Source organism: Brienomyrus brachyistius, chromosome 19 (genome assembly GCF_023856365.1).
Source record: "Brienomyrus brachyistius isolate T26 chromosome 19, BBRACH_0.4, whole genome shotgun sequence".
NCBI lineage: Eukaryota > Metazoa > Chordata > Actinopteri > Osteoglossiformes > Mormyridae > Brienomyrus > Brienomyrus brachyistius.
In genome coordinates, this window is record NC_064551.1 from 14,928,914 (window position 1) to 14,946,526 (window position 17,613).

A 17,613-nucleotide genomic window follows, 5' to 3' on the forward strand; every position below is an offset into this window, starting at 1 on the left:
GCTTTTCGGAAGTTTTTTGTTAGCGTGTGTGACTGAAAACCCGCTGCTCCAGTGTGACTCACACGCTTGTTTCCGAGGAAAACTTACTTCAGCCTGAAAGTACAACAGCAGGTCACCGTCACAGATGCCAGCCCAAGGTTACATCACAGTGTGAGTGTGACTTAAACTGCCGTCTGACAAACAGCAGGTTTTTTGGTGAGTCTCTGGCAGAACCTCAGTGATGTCTAAATGTAGGCCAGATACATGCAGATTTCTCTTCTGTTGCTGTTCGTGTGCTCTGAGGAACGTGCTTCCTGCTCAGAGAAAAAGCAGCACTGAGCTATAATTTTTTTTTTCCGTTAACGTCACTTTTCATCGCTTTTAATCGCATCACGACTAAATCTGTGTGGAGGCAGGAAGCCTGACACCAGGCCTTTGTAATCCGCACAATTACGGAAGTGGTGTGTAATTAGTCCTCCAGAAATGTTCAGGAAAGTTGAAGCTGCTCTGTGCTCGGAATCGTCCCATACTTGAATCTGCCATCCAGGGAACGGGGTAGTCATAGAGAGGCTTGGAATTTAGTTTGACTGAACTTTCCAGAGTTGGGTACCATCACTGAAGGTCGGAAGGTTCTTAGAGTCGTCCCTGAGATCCTGAGGGTGGATTTGAGGCCCGCCTGGCATACTTCACTTCACACTCACATAGAGTAGTGTTTGCCCTTCATGGTGGAGAAGTCTGTTCATGCATGTCTCGGCTATCAATACAGCTACATGGTATTATTTAAAACAAAAAAACGCAGCTTGTGGGCAGAGTGGCGCCTTGATGTAGGGTGGTCTGTGCGCGGTTTCACGCCAAAGCACCCGATGCCGGTGCTGCACCCATGGTCGGCTCGCTAAATGAACCGGCAAAGAATGCTTTCCTCCTCGTTACAAGACGCTGAATAAGACCCTTGTGGGTCAGGCTGGCGTCGGTGAGCGCCTCGTATCGACACCGCCGTGACGTGCTGGCGGTCCTTTTATGGTCGAGGCTCTTTTTAATGACTGGTTGTGGAGGCGGCAGATTCCTCGGAATCTTTTCCCAGCGTTTCAGTATCCAGTTCGTCCATGAATTTTCCGTAAGTTATTTTCCAGTACAGCGTGATTCACTGTGTTTCTGGAGGTCATCAGGGATGGGTTTTCGGTCAGTCACAGGGCACATATCACACATTACTGGTAATATAAGAGACACCAGTTCACACAGACACGTTTTTGGATTGCGGGTAGCTAACCTGAATCCTAGGAGGATCCCACCCCCACTGAGGAGAACTTGCAAACTTCTCACACACAGAGCTGAGGGTGGGATATGAACCCATAACCACTGTGAGGCCACAGTGCTACCCAATGAGCCATCATCCTACCAGAAACTGAGGGAAGTGTGATTAGGCATGTCTCATTCAGACAAGACCCAACCGGCTGGCATGCAATCGGAGATGGAAATAGTGGTGTACAGATCACCTCTCTGTGAGTTTTATTACATTATCACAGCAGACATTAGGAGACGCTGCCTTCTCGGTGATTAGCGTCCCACTAGCTTCTAGCCCGAGAAAAGAGGGCATTTCAAGTGCCTGTCTGTGATGGCAAGGTGGCACTTTGTCAGCAGGGGGGTCGTCATCCAGGGATCAGACTGGCTGTGATTTTCTGCCTGTTTATCCACTTAAATCTCTGTGGCCCCATGGCTCCCTCCTGTTACAGGCTTCCTAAGACCCGGTCTTAGTCGGGACACCAGACGGCTGTACAGCTCACCTGCTTAAGAAGGGATCCTTGATAGTCAGAGTTATTCCATAATACATTAGCTGTGTGTCGTCCAGGGTGGTTTACACAGAGTGCCATTGCATCCATTACTTATTCATGTAACTGCTGGTGCGATTTACAATTAAGTATCCAGTGGCACATGAAAAATGGGAGGACACTGATGTCATGGGGTGGGGGATGAGGTCAGGTGACCTGCCCTTTGTTCACCTGCTGCCCAGTATTAAAGCTGTAGAGCAGCCAGACCTCATTCCCCAAACTCTTCATGTCACCAAAGCCCCAATGAAATCCGTTTCTTTCTTGCTCGGTCTAATGTGTCATGTGGATCTGTCTGCCTTCCCGACCATATTCAATCTCTCACAGAACAGCCTTTTCTTTTTGCTCTTGGTTAGTGGTTACACTCTATGCTGCACTCACGACATGTGGGTTGTGCTTTTGTCGCTCTTACCTGAAAGCAAATGGCCTTATATCCCTCAGCTGTGTCTTTCCCTGCTGGGCAGTTCAGTGCTTTTGCCCCCATCGTTTACCCCCCGATCTGTAGCTGCTCTCGCTTAAGCCCAGGCTTCAAGTGCAAACCATCGCGTAGCAGCAAACCATCTGTCCCACCACCACCACTGCCGCACCGCCCTGGTTAGCCAGTGATCCGCAAACCCGCCGCGCACTGCAGGGGGCAGCGAAGAGCTCCAGACGGTGAGCGCCGCCGGTGAGGTCAGGCAGTGCAGGGCAGCGACATGCGTCACATGACGGGGCAGGATGAATGATTTACGGTGGCCCCCGGGGGCAGAACCTGCCATCAATAATGCACGGCGGACACAGTCACAGAGCCGGCTGAAACTTTAATGCGTCGGCTTGTCATGTGTGCTATTTTTATTTTTTAAAAATCCTACCCCCCCTGTTGCATCAGAGGAGGAGCCAGCTGAGGGAGATGACAGCAGATGGGCGCGTCCCCCCCCCCACGGCTGATTTCGGCGTCCCGTTTAACGTTGCCGACAGACGGATGGTTCACCAGTCTGGAGGGATGAATTATTCATGAGTGTGATGTTTAGGCACTTGCCAAGCAGGCATGAGGGGATAAGCTGAGGTATTGCCTAGCTTGCTGTCTTTCAGTTATGTAACACCCCCCCCCCCCCAGAGCTGATTGTAAACTTATGTTTCCTTGCACCAGCTGGAATTCCTAAAGGAGGAAGTGATTTAATCCTTGGCCTCTTTAGGACGACACAGCACAGAGAAAGACCCACGTTGTTCTTATGCGTCCCAGGGCAAGGTCACATGCTTTTTTTAATTGTGTGTGAGTGTGGCTGGTGATTGGTCAGTTGCCAGCAGCTTCGGTTAATTCTTTGTACTTGCTGTGGACCGATCACATGATCACCTGACAGCCATCTTTGATGGTTGTCTTGGGCTTAGCAATCTCCGGACCATCAAGCACTGGTATAAACAAAGAGTGTACCAGCCTTGAGTCTTTCAGCGGCTTGTCAGATCGCTGACATCGAGGCCGATTCTGTCTCATCCCTGGGACTCCGCCGCCATGTTTACAACCTGATAGGAGCCTGACCTACGCGTTCATGCGGTTCGTGGGAGGCGCCTGGGAGGAAGAGCGGGAACACGGACAGGTGACAAAGCCGTCTTTCTGCATCGTCGTATCTGGGGAGGTAAAAAAAAAAAGAGTTTGGTTATATCTGGAGATGGAGGCTGTGTGTGATGCAGTGCAGCCCACATAGAGGCACACATGCAGCTGAGATGCTGCATGCAAGCTGATCATGTCTCCACCTGACAAGGGTTGCATGTCGGCGAGGAGCGTTCGGCCTGCCACTGACTGACAGAATATCCTAATGTAAATAGACAGCACTTATGGTGTCCCCTAACCCGAAGCATGCAAACAGAGACTTAGAGACCGTGAAAAGGAATTCAGACATTAACGATGAGCCTTTCTCAACAAAAGGACAGGGATCACCTCAGGCTGAGATTCTCCTGTACAAAGTCTCTGCGTCTTTGGAGAGTAGTGCGTTCAGCTGGGGTAGTGGCAGCTATAGGAGTATGGAAAAAGTGATTTATTTCTGAAAAGGCCCTAAGTTTCGTGGGCCTTTTGTAAAGGCAGCAGGAGGGAATTCGTTCTTTAGGAGTTAAAGCCTCGCTGGTGCTTTTGAGGGAGGAACGAGTCCATTGTTAGCACAGTTTAATGGGTCTTCATGACGTGCCAGGGGGCGCGCGATGCAGATGGATGACAGCCCCGTCCCATTAGCCTCCACGCTAAGTGATTAGGATAAACGGGCCAGAACCATTTATAGCCGTGCCAACGTCATCTCCCAATCCGAAGCGGAATGGCCCCGAGCCACAGGTCGGCGTGACAGTCATGCTGCCGTGGCAAGGTCATCCGAGTGGTGCTCTGCGTGTGTGTGAGGAACCTGCTCATCCTGGATTATCGGCCCTTGGGGGATGAAAATCGTGGTTAAATAAAGGGAGGAGGTAAGTTACTCTGGAGTAAGTTAGCAGTTTAAATGGAGGGGGCAAGATAAGACGCGGGTAGATTGATTTGTATGTTGAACAGTCAATTCAATCACCAATAAGACTGAGTTCTGTTGTCTTCTACATCCAAAAACTGCAGCCGGACCTTGATTCCTGACCACAGTATTAATCTTTCCTACCACCTGAACCCCAGTTTGTTGCTGATTCCCTTCTTCTGATGCCAAGAATGGCTGTCTTTTGTTTTTGTTTTCTGCTTCTTTTGTTAAACCCATCTCTTTTGTTCCTTCAAAAAACGAGAAGGACTTTTCCAAACCACAAATCCTGATTTCAGAGACCACATGAAGGGCAAACTAAGGGAATGGTTTGATGCTCTTGAGTGGATCAGGAGTATCAAATATGACCTGGAGTTGACCACCATGTGGCCAGAATAGACCACAAAGACCAGCTGGGATCACAATGTGGTGGTGCAGATTCAAGGTGTTTGGGAAGGGCCTGCAGGCCGGTACCATCTGCAAAGGTTGGAGGTGTCAGATTACAGCTTCTGATGTCACAATACCCTGGAGCTAAATAATAATTCCGCAAGGTTTAAAGCTCAAGTTGTGACTCAAACACCAAAGACACCAATGAACCAGAGAATGTGTGCTGAAACTGTCTGAACAGGACTTGTGGAGAATATTCAACAAGGTCAAAGCCAGAAAAGCTACCAGTCCTAATGGCATCCACTTCTGTTTTAAAAGACAACCAGTGGAGATGGTTCCTCCTTTCCTTGAAGTACACAGTCTCCATGTTGCTCCATTGTCCCACTGTGCTTGGAGGGGACTATACTTCTGCTACTGCCGAAAACTTATAAGGTGTCATGTGTGAATATCTACCGGGCAATAGTTGTAACCTCAATGACCATGAAGTGTATGGAGTGACTGGTCATGGGTCACATCAGCAGCATTGTTCTGGACTCTAGGGTACTCTTACAGTTGGTATATCAGAAGATTAGGTCAGTGAATGACACTGTCTCTTTGATGTTTCTTACCACCTTTGAATACCTAGACAAGAGGAACATCTATGCCAACTTGACCCTTTAACAGCATTGTACCAGGCAAGGTGATGAACCTGCTAGGTGATGAACCTGAATAATGCCACAATAATGTCTGCCTAAACATCAGTAAAATTAAAAAGAAAAACATTGTAGATTTCAAGGGACATCCGAGGAGTCACACACCAGTCACCACTGATAACTGTCCAACGGAAATGGTCAGCAAATTTGGACTTCATGGGATCCAGATCGTAGTGCTGCCCAGGGGTGGCAGAGAACACTGGATCAACCCTCACAAAAGTCTTACAGTGTTTTCACTTCTGGAGACAGCAAGTAACGAGCGAGGCCTCACTTACTCATTTATACTGCAGTACCATGGAAAGTGTCCTCCCAGTCAGTAGACAAACCGCTCTTTCTTCATCTGTCCCCTGTGTAACATAAGTCTGTTCTCCATTCCACCTAGAGCAGCATGGTAATAAAACAAGACATAAGCTTACTGAAATCTTTGATATCCACCAGCATTACAAAAATAAACAATTCCAGGGACAATCTGCTCCCCTATGAAATAAATCCATTATAAACAAATAGCAAAAAAAATGTATAATAGGGGTCTTCAATTTATGGTCCACAAGCCCCTGGGGGTGCGTAGAAATGTTTTTGGAGAGAGAAATTTTAAACCCGCCCCCCAGTCTTCTGTTTTTCGGCAGTTACATTATTGTATATTACTAGTTGGGGGTCCCTGCTTTAAGGTTCTGCTGGTTAGTATAGTGCAGGTTGTACAACAGAAGTACAGGCATGCCGTGTAAAACAAGAGGATGCAGAATTTAGTGTGACAGTGATAGCAGGGTGCTGTAGTGATGGCTATAAGATGACTGTAGCACATGGCTGTAGCGGTGCTTCAGTAATAAACCGCTATTAGCAGCTAAACATGGAGTTCTCTTAGATAACGACCACTCTGAATTAAAGACAGGCGGCACACAGATAATCTGATAATATCACTGGGCATTTTACATTTAGCTGTTTGTGATGTGCCCCAGTTTGACACCATGTAAAGTATTGAATGAACATGGACATGGCATCTGTATACTTTTGAAAGTTTTTCAATGAAAGAAACAGCTCATATAAAGAGGTTATATTAAGATTTTGCATCAGACATGTTGTGACACTGTCAGACGTGCAGTTATTTTCCGGAATATCCACCCTAAGTTATTTTGAGCACAGGAAGCTCAGTTGAGCTTTGTAGCCTTTATGATACTTGACTCCGCCCCTCAGAAATACAGAACGTAGAACAATTGATGGACGTCTAATATGGAGCAGATGTGGAGAAATACTATACCCCCCCTCCCCCCCATCCCTACCCAAAACTATGGGCCAAGCCTGCCCTGTGCTGGATAGCTACCACTCTGTGTGTGTGTGTGTGTGTGAGGGAGGGGGGCCGCTGACGTATATAACATGGTTGTGCTCATATTTTCCCATTTATTGCGCTGGTTTCCTGTTCCTTTTATGGGCCAATCAGCAGAATTCCCGGTGGGCCCTCCTGGTTGTGAACTGGAGACGAGGGTCAGGAAACACTGTGATTTTGTATTAACACTATAGCTTACTGCCCTGCGATTGGTTGGCGCCCCATGCTGGATTGTTCCCTACCTGATGGCCATAGCTTACGGGATAGGATCCAAATCTCCATGATTCTGCAAAGGACAAGCAAGTATAGAAGACAGATGAATGGACTGTAGCTTAGTCAGTGGTTCTCAAACTGTGTGGCATGCAGGGGTGCTGTACAAAAATGACTGGGGGGGGGCACATGCTTCAATGCTTCAAAATTTCACATTATTGCTGACATTGATGAGGGAACCTCAGGCAGAGCTGTGATTGGCTGGCTCTTGGGGACATGATGAATCTTCATCTTAGCTCACCAGATTTTACTTTGGATTCATTCACTGTATTCGTGTGTGTGTGTGTATGTGTGTGTGTAGATGGCTGTGATTCATTCCAGCCTCTTGGGATGGTGCCGGTGTCTCGGTGCTCCTTGTGTATGAGTTGAGAGGAGCTTTGAAAAACCAGCCTGGATGGGTGATGTCTGGCTCACTTTCTGTCTCTCTGCTTTCCCTGCAGTGTAACCCTGGGGAGTTGAGGACCCTGCGGAAAGGCCTGTCTCTTTACCACTCCGAGTCCCAGCTCTCTTCATTGCCCCAACACCAGGACACCCTGCACAACGTATGTACCAGGAGGCAAATGGTCTTACTGTGTTAGAAGAGAGTGCATTTGGGGGTACATCTACATACTAGCTATGGTTCACAAGTCCTCAGTGCTCACAAGTATGTTATTGTAGATGGTATATGTATGACTGTGTCATCAATGTCCAGGGAGAGATGAAGGGTGGCTCACATGGGATTATAGGGAAGGGATTAAAGGTCTTATTATCTGCATACAAGACTATAATTGCTAAGGGGCTAAAGGTCTTCTTCTGGTTGACCCAGTATAGCTGACCTTTAACTGTAAATGGAACCCCTACTTCAAAGCCACGCAGTGAAATATAACACTCAGTCAGTGATAATCGCAATAGCTACAAGTTAAAGACCAGATCCCACTAGACTCAATGGACTTCAATGTCCTGGGACTACCCTGAATGTATAAAGCACTGATCCTTTTTACCTTTCAATGAAAGATCTGGTTTTATTTTCTGTCCTTTCCACGTTCAGGGGGCCTTCACTGTCAGATAAAAGCAAGCTGGTTTTTTTTTTTTTTTATCTATTTTTGACTTAGCAGTACTGGTAACTGTAAATTGTTTTTTTTTATGTGCTGACTTTTGTAAGAAAGGCGTAAAAATAGCTGAGGCTGAAAAAATGCATCCCTCTGAGCCAATTTGGAAAAGATCTAAGTATAATTAGCAGCGGCGGCGGCTACATCTAGGGGGAGGCAGGGAGCTCACTCTTTCCGCTTGACATGTGACCCTCCAGCGACTCCCTGAGGTTGACACATGCCATCACGTGCCCTTGGTTGCCTTAAAAACAGCCCTCAGCGACATGCACTTAGGACAGACTCACACTTGACCCAGTTGTCTTGTACCGTGTCTGAGCACGATTGTCCCCCCTCCCCACTTCCCCGCTGGGTCTGCACTCACGTTGTGGGCCTGAGCAGGCTTTTGTCATCACTGTGACACCTTTTCTGATGAAGAAAATACAAGAAGTAGTGCGCTTTCTCACAACCCAGTGGAGTTTATGATTAATGTCCTTATTTTGTGTTTTTTTTTTTTGGGTCGTTTTGGGTGTGATGATGCACGGCTCTCATAGAGTTATCTAATATGCAATGCAGCGATTTTTATTCATTAGTGCTGCATGTATACGAATATTTTATCAAATACTGTGTGTGTTGCATGCAGTTGTTCTTTGCAACACAGCTTTGCGACCTGAACAGCCTACCTGATCCCTTTCTTGTGGGTCCGATTAGTGTACATGCGTGCATGTGTGTGCCAGTAGCATCATCGACATCATGTCTGTGTTCCCTGCTCAGGTATAGTTAGCAGTCACGCTGGATGCATACTGTGCCCAAGTCTGACTAACCATGCCTGAGCCCACCTCCTCAAGCCGGCCCGGGCACAGTATGGAGCGATCACCCTAGTCAAACGAACTGGACTTTGGGGGTCACACGTTCTTAGGCACCAAGTATGAATACACCCTAACCTGGAGGCCAGGTCAGATGGTGCTCCTGTTTCTAACTTTACCTTTTGATATAACACTCTTTGGAAGGCTTTCCCTTCTTCCTTGTGACGCATCTATGATCAGTATCCAAAAGCTACACGAATATTTCATGCCTCATTGACTGACCTGTTTAAGTTGCCGTTTACTGTATACTTTAAGGTAAAATACAAGAGTCTAGTTAAGTGGAATATCATGAGGCTGTCTCCTGTCCAAGGTTAGATGAATGTTTTACATGGCAAACAAGTTGGTCTTTACCCGGGTGCTGTGTTGTTAAGTTAGCAGTGCATACAATCGCTCACGAGTCTAGAGTCTGATCAACCCAAAATCCTTCCTGCCAGCTATCATATATACCAGCGCACATGACATAACACACCTCTGTTGGTGAGATTTGGGTGGGAAAACCTGAGCTGCTGACTTGGCCTGGAGATGGGTTCCACTGTCCACAAGTCTTGACTTGAGGGTTCATGGCTTACGGGGGAAATTTGTGGATTGTTCTGACCTATGCCTACAACGTGCAGGTATTTTGGCATGGAGGTCCTGTTATGTGCTTCTCCGCTACTAAGCGGTGCGAGGATGAGCGATTCCCCTTCCCACAAGGAGGAATGGATTTTATTGTTGGGTGATTGGAACAGTTTCCACCAAGGTCTGTCATAGTACTATTATCTCCTGACAGCCAGTCTGTTCGGTACCGCTGGAGGACGTTTGAACTAATGACATAAACCGAGGCGCTGTTTTCCAGATCATAACAACCCAGGAATAAATATCTCTTCCCCATTCTCCAAATACAAATATTTGTCATTTCACTGAGAAATGTTTGTTTTTTATTTGGCAACTTAATGACACTGAATGATGGGCTAAGAATTGGGCTGAAACGTCTGTCAGACACTGTCTGCTTCTCAGTAACAAAAATGAGGATATCGGGCTGCTTGATTTTAATTTCTTTTGGATGCACGTTCTACTACTGTGTCCCTATGGAAGAAGAAAATTAGACAGCAGAAACCACAACTGCCATTATCCGAAAACACTTTGATTAGATATTATTATAAATATTACTCCTTGCAAAATGTGCCCCTTCCCAAGTCTGTGTTAAGAGTGCACAGACCGACAATGATCTCTCTTCAGCATGCATGCACATCAGAAATCACCCTTCGCATTAACTGCGGTTAACCTTTTGCATGCATGTAGATTGGTAGAGTACAGCCTTCCGGCTTGAATGCGGTTGCCGCGTTTGGATTTGATGCAGGATTTGACAAAAAACAGAGGGAAGAATTCTTCAATTATTCCAAGAATTCCTGGGTTATTCATACCCTTGGGCTGTGTGCTGAAATCATACCACTTTCTGCTCCATGTTCATTCCTTGCATAGCATGTATAGAAGGGGATTAGTGTAGAGTTTTTGGGAAAGTGAAAAGCTGGTATTAATGTCAGCATGAAGCCGTCATCCATGAATGTAGAAACACTTGGGTCAGGTGAAAATGCTGGTCATTGTCTTCCTTTTGCATCCACTGGTTCCTTTGCTACTGAAGCCACCACCATCCCAGGTTTGGGGATTTAGGATTGGTGCAAAATCAATGTTTATCTTTTTTCTTGTCTTATCGTCTATGGACTGATTGGCTAGAGCGTTGTCGGCACGCGTCAAAAAGTTATCATCGGAAGAAAACGGACCAAGCATACGTCCCGAGCTGAGTGTGTTGCTGACCCGGTCCCACTGTGGGAGGGGGGATCTCTGATTCTTCCTTCAGACCTCATCTGTTATTCAAATTAAATTTAAAATATGCGCACTCTCCTGCAGTGTGGATAATTACATGTAACGGATCATCGAAACAAATTACAATAACAATTCCAAGTCATCAGATATTTATTGTTTGGGAATAAGATGTAGATTTGCTGAGTAGCTTTTTTTTAAAAAAAATTATAAATAAAATAATAATAATGCCTGTGTCTAGCCAAATAGCATTTTAAACAAACAAAATATTTGTAGCTATAGTCGTATTGCTGTAGCTGCTTAGCATGACTGCGTTTTTAAGCGTTAGTATTCGTGAAATCGAATAACCCGTGTTGGAACTGCTAACAATAATGTTAATGACTTGATGAGCTGACAAAGGCTAGCTTAGACCTATACTGAACAAAAATATAAACGCAACACTCTTGTTTCTGCTCCCATTTTTCATGAGATGGACTTAAAGACCTACAATTCATTCCAGATACACAATATTACCATTTCTCTCAAACATTTCTCACAAATCAGTCTAAATGTGTGATAGTGAGCACTTCTGCTTTGCTGAGATAATCCATCCCACCTCACAGGTGTGCCACATCAAGATGCTGATCTGACATCATGGGTAGTGCACAGGTGTACCTTATACTGCCCACAATAAAAGGCCACCCTGGAATGTGCAGTTTTTTGCTTTATTGGGGGTCTGGGGACTCAGAACCGGTCAGTATCTGGTGTGACCACCATTTGCCTCATGCAATGCAACACATCTTCTTCGCATAGAGTTTATCAGATTGTCAATTGTGGCCTGTGGAATGTTGGTCCACTCCTCTTCAATGGCTGTGCGAAGTTGTTGGATATTAGTGGGAACTGGTACACGCTGTCGTATACGCCGGTCAAGCACATCCCAAACATGCTCAACGGGTGACATGTCCGGTGAGTATGCTGGCCATGCAAGAACTGGGACATTTTCAGCTTCCAAGAACTGTGTACAGATCCTTGCAACATGGGGCCGTGCATTATCTGTCTGAGTGGCTGGTCTCAGACGATCTTGGAGGTGAACCTGCTGGATGTGGAGGTCCTGGGCTGGTGTGGTTACACGTGGTCTGCGGTTGTGAGGCCGGTTGGATGTACTGCCATATTCTCTGAAACGCCTTTGGAGACGGCTTATGGTTGAGAAATGAACATTCAATGCACGAGCAACAGATCTGGTTGACATTCCTGCTGTCAGCATGCCAATTGCACGCTCCCTCAATGCTTGTGGCATCTGTGGCATTTTGCTGTGAGACAAAACTGCACATTCCAGGGTGGCCTTTTATTGTGGGCAGTATAAGGTACACCTGTGCACTACCCATGATGTCAGATCAGCATCTTGATGTGGCACACCTGTGAGGTGGGATGGATTATCTCAGCAAAGCAGAAGTGCTCACTATCACACATTTAGACTGATTTGTGAGAAATGTTTGAGAGAAATGGTAATATTGTGTATCTGGAATGAATTGTAGATCTTTAAGTCCATCTCATGAAAAATGGGAGCAAAAACAAAAGTGTTGCGTTTATATTTTTGTTCAGTGTAGATTGTTAAACAGTAGGTTCGCATTTCTATTCAGTGCTGTTTCAGTCTCATGGAAAAAACATGTATATTTTTTTAATTGAGCATGGAAGAGGTCAAGCCCTCAACTCAAAAAAATGAACCTAATGTCACCTAATAAGGTTTCTTGGACAACATCTAGATCTGGTTCCTCTTTGTGCGGGTGGCAGATATCGTTGCTCGTCTGCTTCATCCCCATCGTGCTTGCTTGTCCCTGCAAAGGGCACCCCATTCCGACCTTGGTAACGGAGCGCAGGGGCGTGTGTTCCGGACGTGCCAGTCCATAAAATGTTAATGCTCCATAATTACAAAGGCACAGTGGAAGTTAATGACACAAACGCTGGCGCTGGCAGCGGAGTAAGATCCTGTCGTATGAATCGCAGGCCTCTTCCAAAGCTAACATCCCGCTGACTACCCTTAAAGCCTCTCTTCACTGTTGTCTGGGGGTGGGGGATGGCAGCCATTAATAGGTGTCTGGTAACTTGTGGCCTGTAAGGTATGCGATAAGCTGTTTAGCAGATGCTGAAACGATGAATGGCCATTTTGTTAGGTGCTACTCAGTGATTCCACAGGTGGCTCCCTTCTGAATCACAGGTGCACGTCCCTGCTTTTGTCACCTGCCGCTGTTTCCATATGGCTGTGAACACTGTGCAGTGTTTTGAGACTCTTGACTGCTAGAGGTTTTCATGGAGCCTTCAGGCTGTGTGTTTCATGCCCCGTCAGCAAAACATTATAGCCACTTTATTTGAAAGCTTCTGTTGATATTGTTGTCTTGTTGTTCTGCCCTAGTGTCACGTTGGACTCACAGGGCTGGGAAATAATGTTCTGCAAAAATATTGCAAAATAATACGCTTGCTGTTCAGCTTCCTCATTCGGAAGAAGGGGCCCCCTCATTGGCTCCCAAGCACTGGGAAACAGCCCTGTTTACCGTCCCAAGCCAGTCGGTTTTGGCCAATAGAACGGCATGTTCTACAGGAGAATGCCAGGCTCAGCACAGAGGTCGCTGGGGCCACCAGCAGCGGAATGCCACCCAATTGTTTGGGATTTAACGCTAGACTAGGATTTAAGGCCTACAGCCAAACAGTGGCTGATGCCGTATGAATGCCTCTTTGTGGACATGCTCCATGCTGTGCCCCCTGCTGGCCAGGGGAGGGAATGTGTTTGTGTGCCGCAGAGGATTTTATCAGAGCAAATAATCAGAACCTTCACCAGCCTTTTCGGGAAATTAACTCATGGCAAACCACTGGAAGGTTACTTCATCCTAAATTTGCTGATTAGCTAAGATTTTATTTCTCAGTAAATAAGAACAGAAATGTTAAAACTGTAAAAACAAGTTTTGCTCCCAAATACCGCCTTTGGGAACTGGTGTGAAAACAAATGATTTAATATAAATCTTTTCATCTGTCAGATTGGACTGGGTATTGGGTCTTCGGATTGTGAAGTTATTTTTGTGTTGCTGTGAGTCATGTGAGCGGGGTGGTGAGTCAGCCGGATTGGTCCTTGTGAGACAGTCCCGTCATCACTTTCTCCGAAGCCATTTCACTTCGGAGACCGACGTTCCCTCAGCTTTGCTTCTGCACCTGCTGCTTTTGTATCCTTCCTTCTGAATTCGACGCTAATTTCATAGCAAGAAACTCAAAAAGAGCTGGCAGCAGCTTCCTGCATCAGCAATGATGTTTGTTTGCGGCTGGATAAGCGGGATCCAGTGTGAGGGGGCATGTGGTAACCAAGCTCCTCCCCCACCCTTAGGGTCCCGCCCACATTCCTGTGAATGACTCCTCCCCCACGACCAGCTATCAACCTCCAGTACAGAAACCAGAGGCTGTGGTCCATGCCATGAAGGTAGGCCCCTGTAAATATGTGATACTCACCACAGTTAACACACAGTGTGAATAGTCTTCAGCCTGTAGTGAACTATATTCACCAGACTTTAGCACGATGTCATTGTCTAACTAAATACCTACATGTACACGGGCCATGATTCAGCCGTTCCTCAGTTCTCAGTGTATAAACATTTTTATAAACACATTTCTTCTCATAACATTTTGTATAATTGACTGTCACGCTGCACTCAGCCGAAGCAGAACCTCCTTTCGTATTTTTTTTTGCTTCTCGAGGTTTCTCAGTTGTGTGATATTGCCGCTTGGCTTTCGTTTTCCTCGAAGGTCCTCGAAGTCCACGAGAACCTGGACAAGCAGATTCCCGACGATTACGAGGACGACCTCAGCGAGAAGGAGAAGGCAATCGTCCGGGAGATGTGCAATGTACGTCGATTAATCTTTTCCTCATCTTCGCCTTTGCTTTTCACCTGGATTAGTTTACTCAGCACTAATAATGGTCCCATACTAACTGAGTATCGACTGGAGGCGGGGGGGGGGATTCCCTCTTTCGGGTCCCTGAAGTGGGACCCCCCTCCCACTCCCGCGCTGTAAGTAAATGCAGCCCTTCACTGCACTCTAATTGAGAGACAGTCCTGTTACAGGCGCAATTAAAATACCACGTTGGGACTGAAAAAAAACCTCTTCAAGGCCCCCCCCCGCCCCAAGCCTGAGACAGCCTCTCCGCAGATGTGAGGGGGCAGCGGGCGTAGAAGCCCGGGCCCACACAATGGCCCCTTTGTACTCGCAAACGGGCCGCGCTCTCTGCAGCAAACACCATCCGGAGAATGAGTTACAAACCCTCACACATGAAAGCCAACCGCGAAACAGTGTGATGATTCTTCTTAGCAAATGTTGCCTCAGAGCGTAATTACGTCTCTTTGTGCCACGCTGCTGTACTGTTCATATTTTCAGTGAACTTCCCTTTTCTTTAATTAAAACAGATCCCTTTATTTACTACATATATCCCTTGATGTCAAAATATCCAAATTGTCACTAATTCAAACCTGAGGAATTAGTACCAAGCCTTCCTACCTTCAAATACCATTTATACTGACATGAATCCCTATTGAATGATCTTGAGAAGGCAGCAAATTTCTCTTAGGATATAATGGAAACCAAATTTAGAGAAAAGAATGGGTTTATAAATCACGGGGCAGGTCTAATTGTATTTGTCTGATACATTTTGAGAAAGCCCAGGTTAAAGATTTTTCTTTAGGAATTAGCAGAAGGCCCCTCCTGAACTTTGGTTATAAGTAGTTAAGGTTAGCATGCCCTGCGGTTAGCATGTGGTTAAGGTTAGCATGCCCTGCGGTTAGCATGTGGTTAAGGTTAACATGCCCGGCGGTTAGCATGTGGTTAAAGTTAGCACGCCATAATCTCAACATGACCGTTGCACTTGTCCATTCCCAGGTGGTGTGGCGTAAGCTGGGCGATGCTGCAGGGTCTAAGCCATCCATCCGGCAGCACCTCTCCGGAAACCAGTTCAAGGGCCCTTTGTAGTGTGACGATCCCAGTGTCCAAGGACAGCAGGGGATGGGTATGGGTCCACACACCATGAAATGCTGCCCCCAATGCTGGATCCTCACCCGCCCAATGAACGGCCCATATTACATCGAGCCAAATTTTTTTTAGTTTCATTTTAATTTACCTGCAAAGTATTTAAAACTGGCAACTAGCTTTTAATATGTGACATCTTCCGGAAGCATACACATTTAACTCCGTTCTGCATTTGTGTCGAACCTTTCCTCAGTGCAGCTGGTGACAGTGTTTGCGGTTTAGGTCTGCGCAGTGTTGCGCAGATGCAGTCCAGTGTATATTCATCCCAACCACGGAGCAGCATTGTGGCGACGCAGTGGAAATGTCATGCATCGCCCGTAGTGCGGAGAAACTCTTTATTGTGCTGGTTTTCTCCTGGTTGAATAATAGCTAAGGGTTTGTTTGTGAAACCTGTGACGACATAGCTCCCTATGCCTGAGAATGAAGTATTTTCTAAAAGTAGAAATCACCTTTAAACAGACGTTTAACAGAAGAGAGCTGTAGTGATAAAAGTGTAAAAGATGTACAAAGCCATAGCCTCTACTTCACCCTCGCTATTTGTGTTGTATTATAGAGTGACCCTGTGGGTCCTGTTATCATTCATTATCATTTTGTATCATTTGTTTAAAAAGCACATGGGCTAAAGCCCAAAGCAGGGAAAATGACAAACAAGCAATCAATGGTTCCTGTATCCCCAGACAAAATTGCTAACCAGATAGGTGGGGGGCATGTCCTACCACCCTGGAAAGGCCGGGGACAACGCAGTGTCAAGATACAAAATCGATGTCATCTTTTCAGCATTGACAGATTGCCCGAATGACAATGTGCATATTGATTCAATCAAGATGACTACATCTTGATTTTTACCTTATAAGCTTTTTTTTTTTTTTGCAATTTGTTGTATTGAATATTTTTTTATAATGATACAGAAGGTTGGACATATGCTAGGTTCCTCTGTCCACCTGATTTGTCACTTTATGAGGTGTAAATGATAGCTATACAAGATAACGCAATATATAACATTTCCATCAAAAGTGAATACGTTCTTAGTGCTTAATTCTCTAGCCACAAACGTTATACAGCAGAGTAAGACATTAATTAACCATCGAATGATGCAGCAGGTGGAAGTCAGTATTCTGAAGCAATCTTTACTTTTAGTGTGGGGATACATGAACCAGTATTGAAAAAGAGAAAATCTAGGTATTTCCAGATGTGAAAATATGAGTGTTAATCACAGAGGACTTCCAAATTAGCGTGACACGTGATCATAAAAAGAGAAACATGCCTACATGAAGATATTACGAACCTGCTTTGAAAATCTAATAATGGACAAAAGTGACCTTTTTTAAAATGTTGAAGATAAATCTGATTTTTATACGATTTGGATACAAAGTGCTTTTGATTATTTTTAACAAACCGGAACGTGGCGCGCTTGTATGCGGACGAGGCACAGATTTGGAAGCTCCGTTTATTAAGTCTCTGTAAATGTGTGAACCGAAACCCCGCATCTACAATGCTTTGTCAATGCCAACTCGTGCAGAGTAACTAGCATGCCTCTGTAACCCCTTATTTCCCACAAATGTGTCTAGCTGAAACTGGATCGATATTTTTAGCAAGGGTTAAAAATATATAAAACATTGGATAGGCCACATTTAGGTGCTTTTGGAAATAAATACTTCCTTTGTAGTTTGTATATTTTCTATGTCAGTAAAGTTGTTGTATAGCCATGCCTGATTTCTTTGTGGTGAACGACTACTCCCCCCTGGCGGCCAGACTGAGAATCACCACATTCATTTACACATGGGTGATTTAGAGCTGGCCACTTGTGATTTCATTTTATAATGTACATTTTAAATGTACAAATAGTTGAAGACATGTAGCATTTTGACAATAATAAACTGTTGAGAATATTAATAGTAAATAGGCATTTTTCAGT

General features: G+C 45.5%; 1 protein-coding gene across 1 annotated transcript in view; it reads left to right on the top strand.

Moving 5' to 3' along the window:
* Positions 1–17,404, top strand: part of LOC125714557 (coiled-coil domain-containing protein 85C-A-like) — a 44,941-nt gene extending 27,537 nt beyond the window's left edge. The window contains exons 3-6 of the mRNA XM_048985274.1: positions 7,372–7,473; positions 14,011–14,103; positions 14,427–14,525; positions 15,552–17,404. Of these exons, the coding sequence (XP_048841231.1) occupies positions 7,372–7,473; positions 14,011–14,103; positions 14,427–14,525; positions 15,552–15,641 (384 nt within the window). The 3' untranslated portion in view covers positions 15,642–17,404. The remainder of the gene's footprint in view (positions 1–7,371; positions 7,474–14,010; positions 14,104–14,426; positions 14,526–15,551) is intronic.
* The last annotated feature ends 209 nt before the right edge of the window (positions 17,405–17,613 follow it).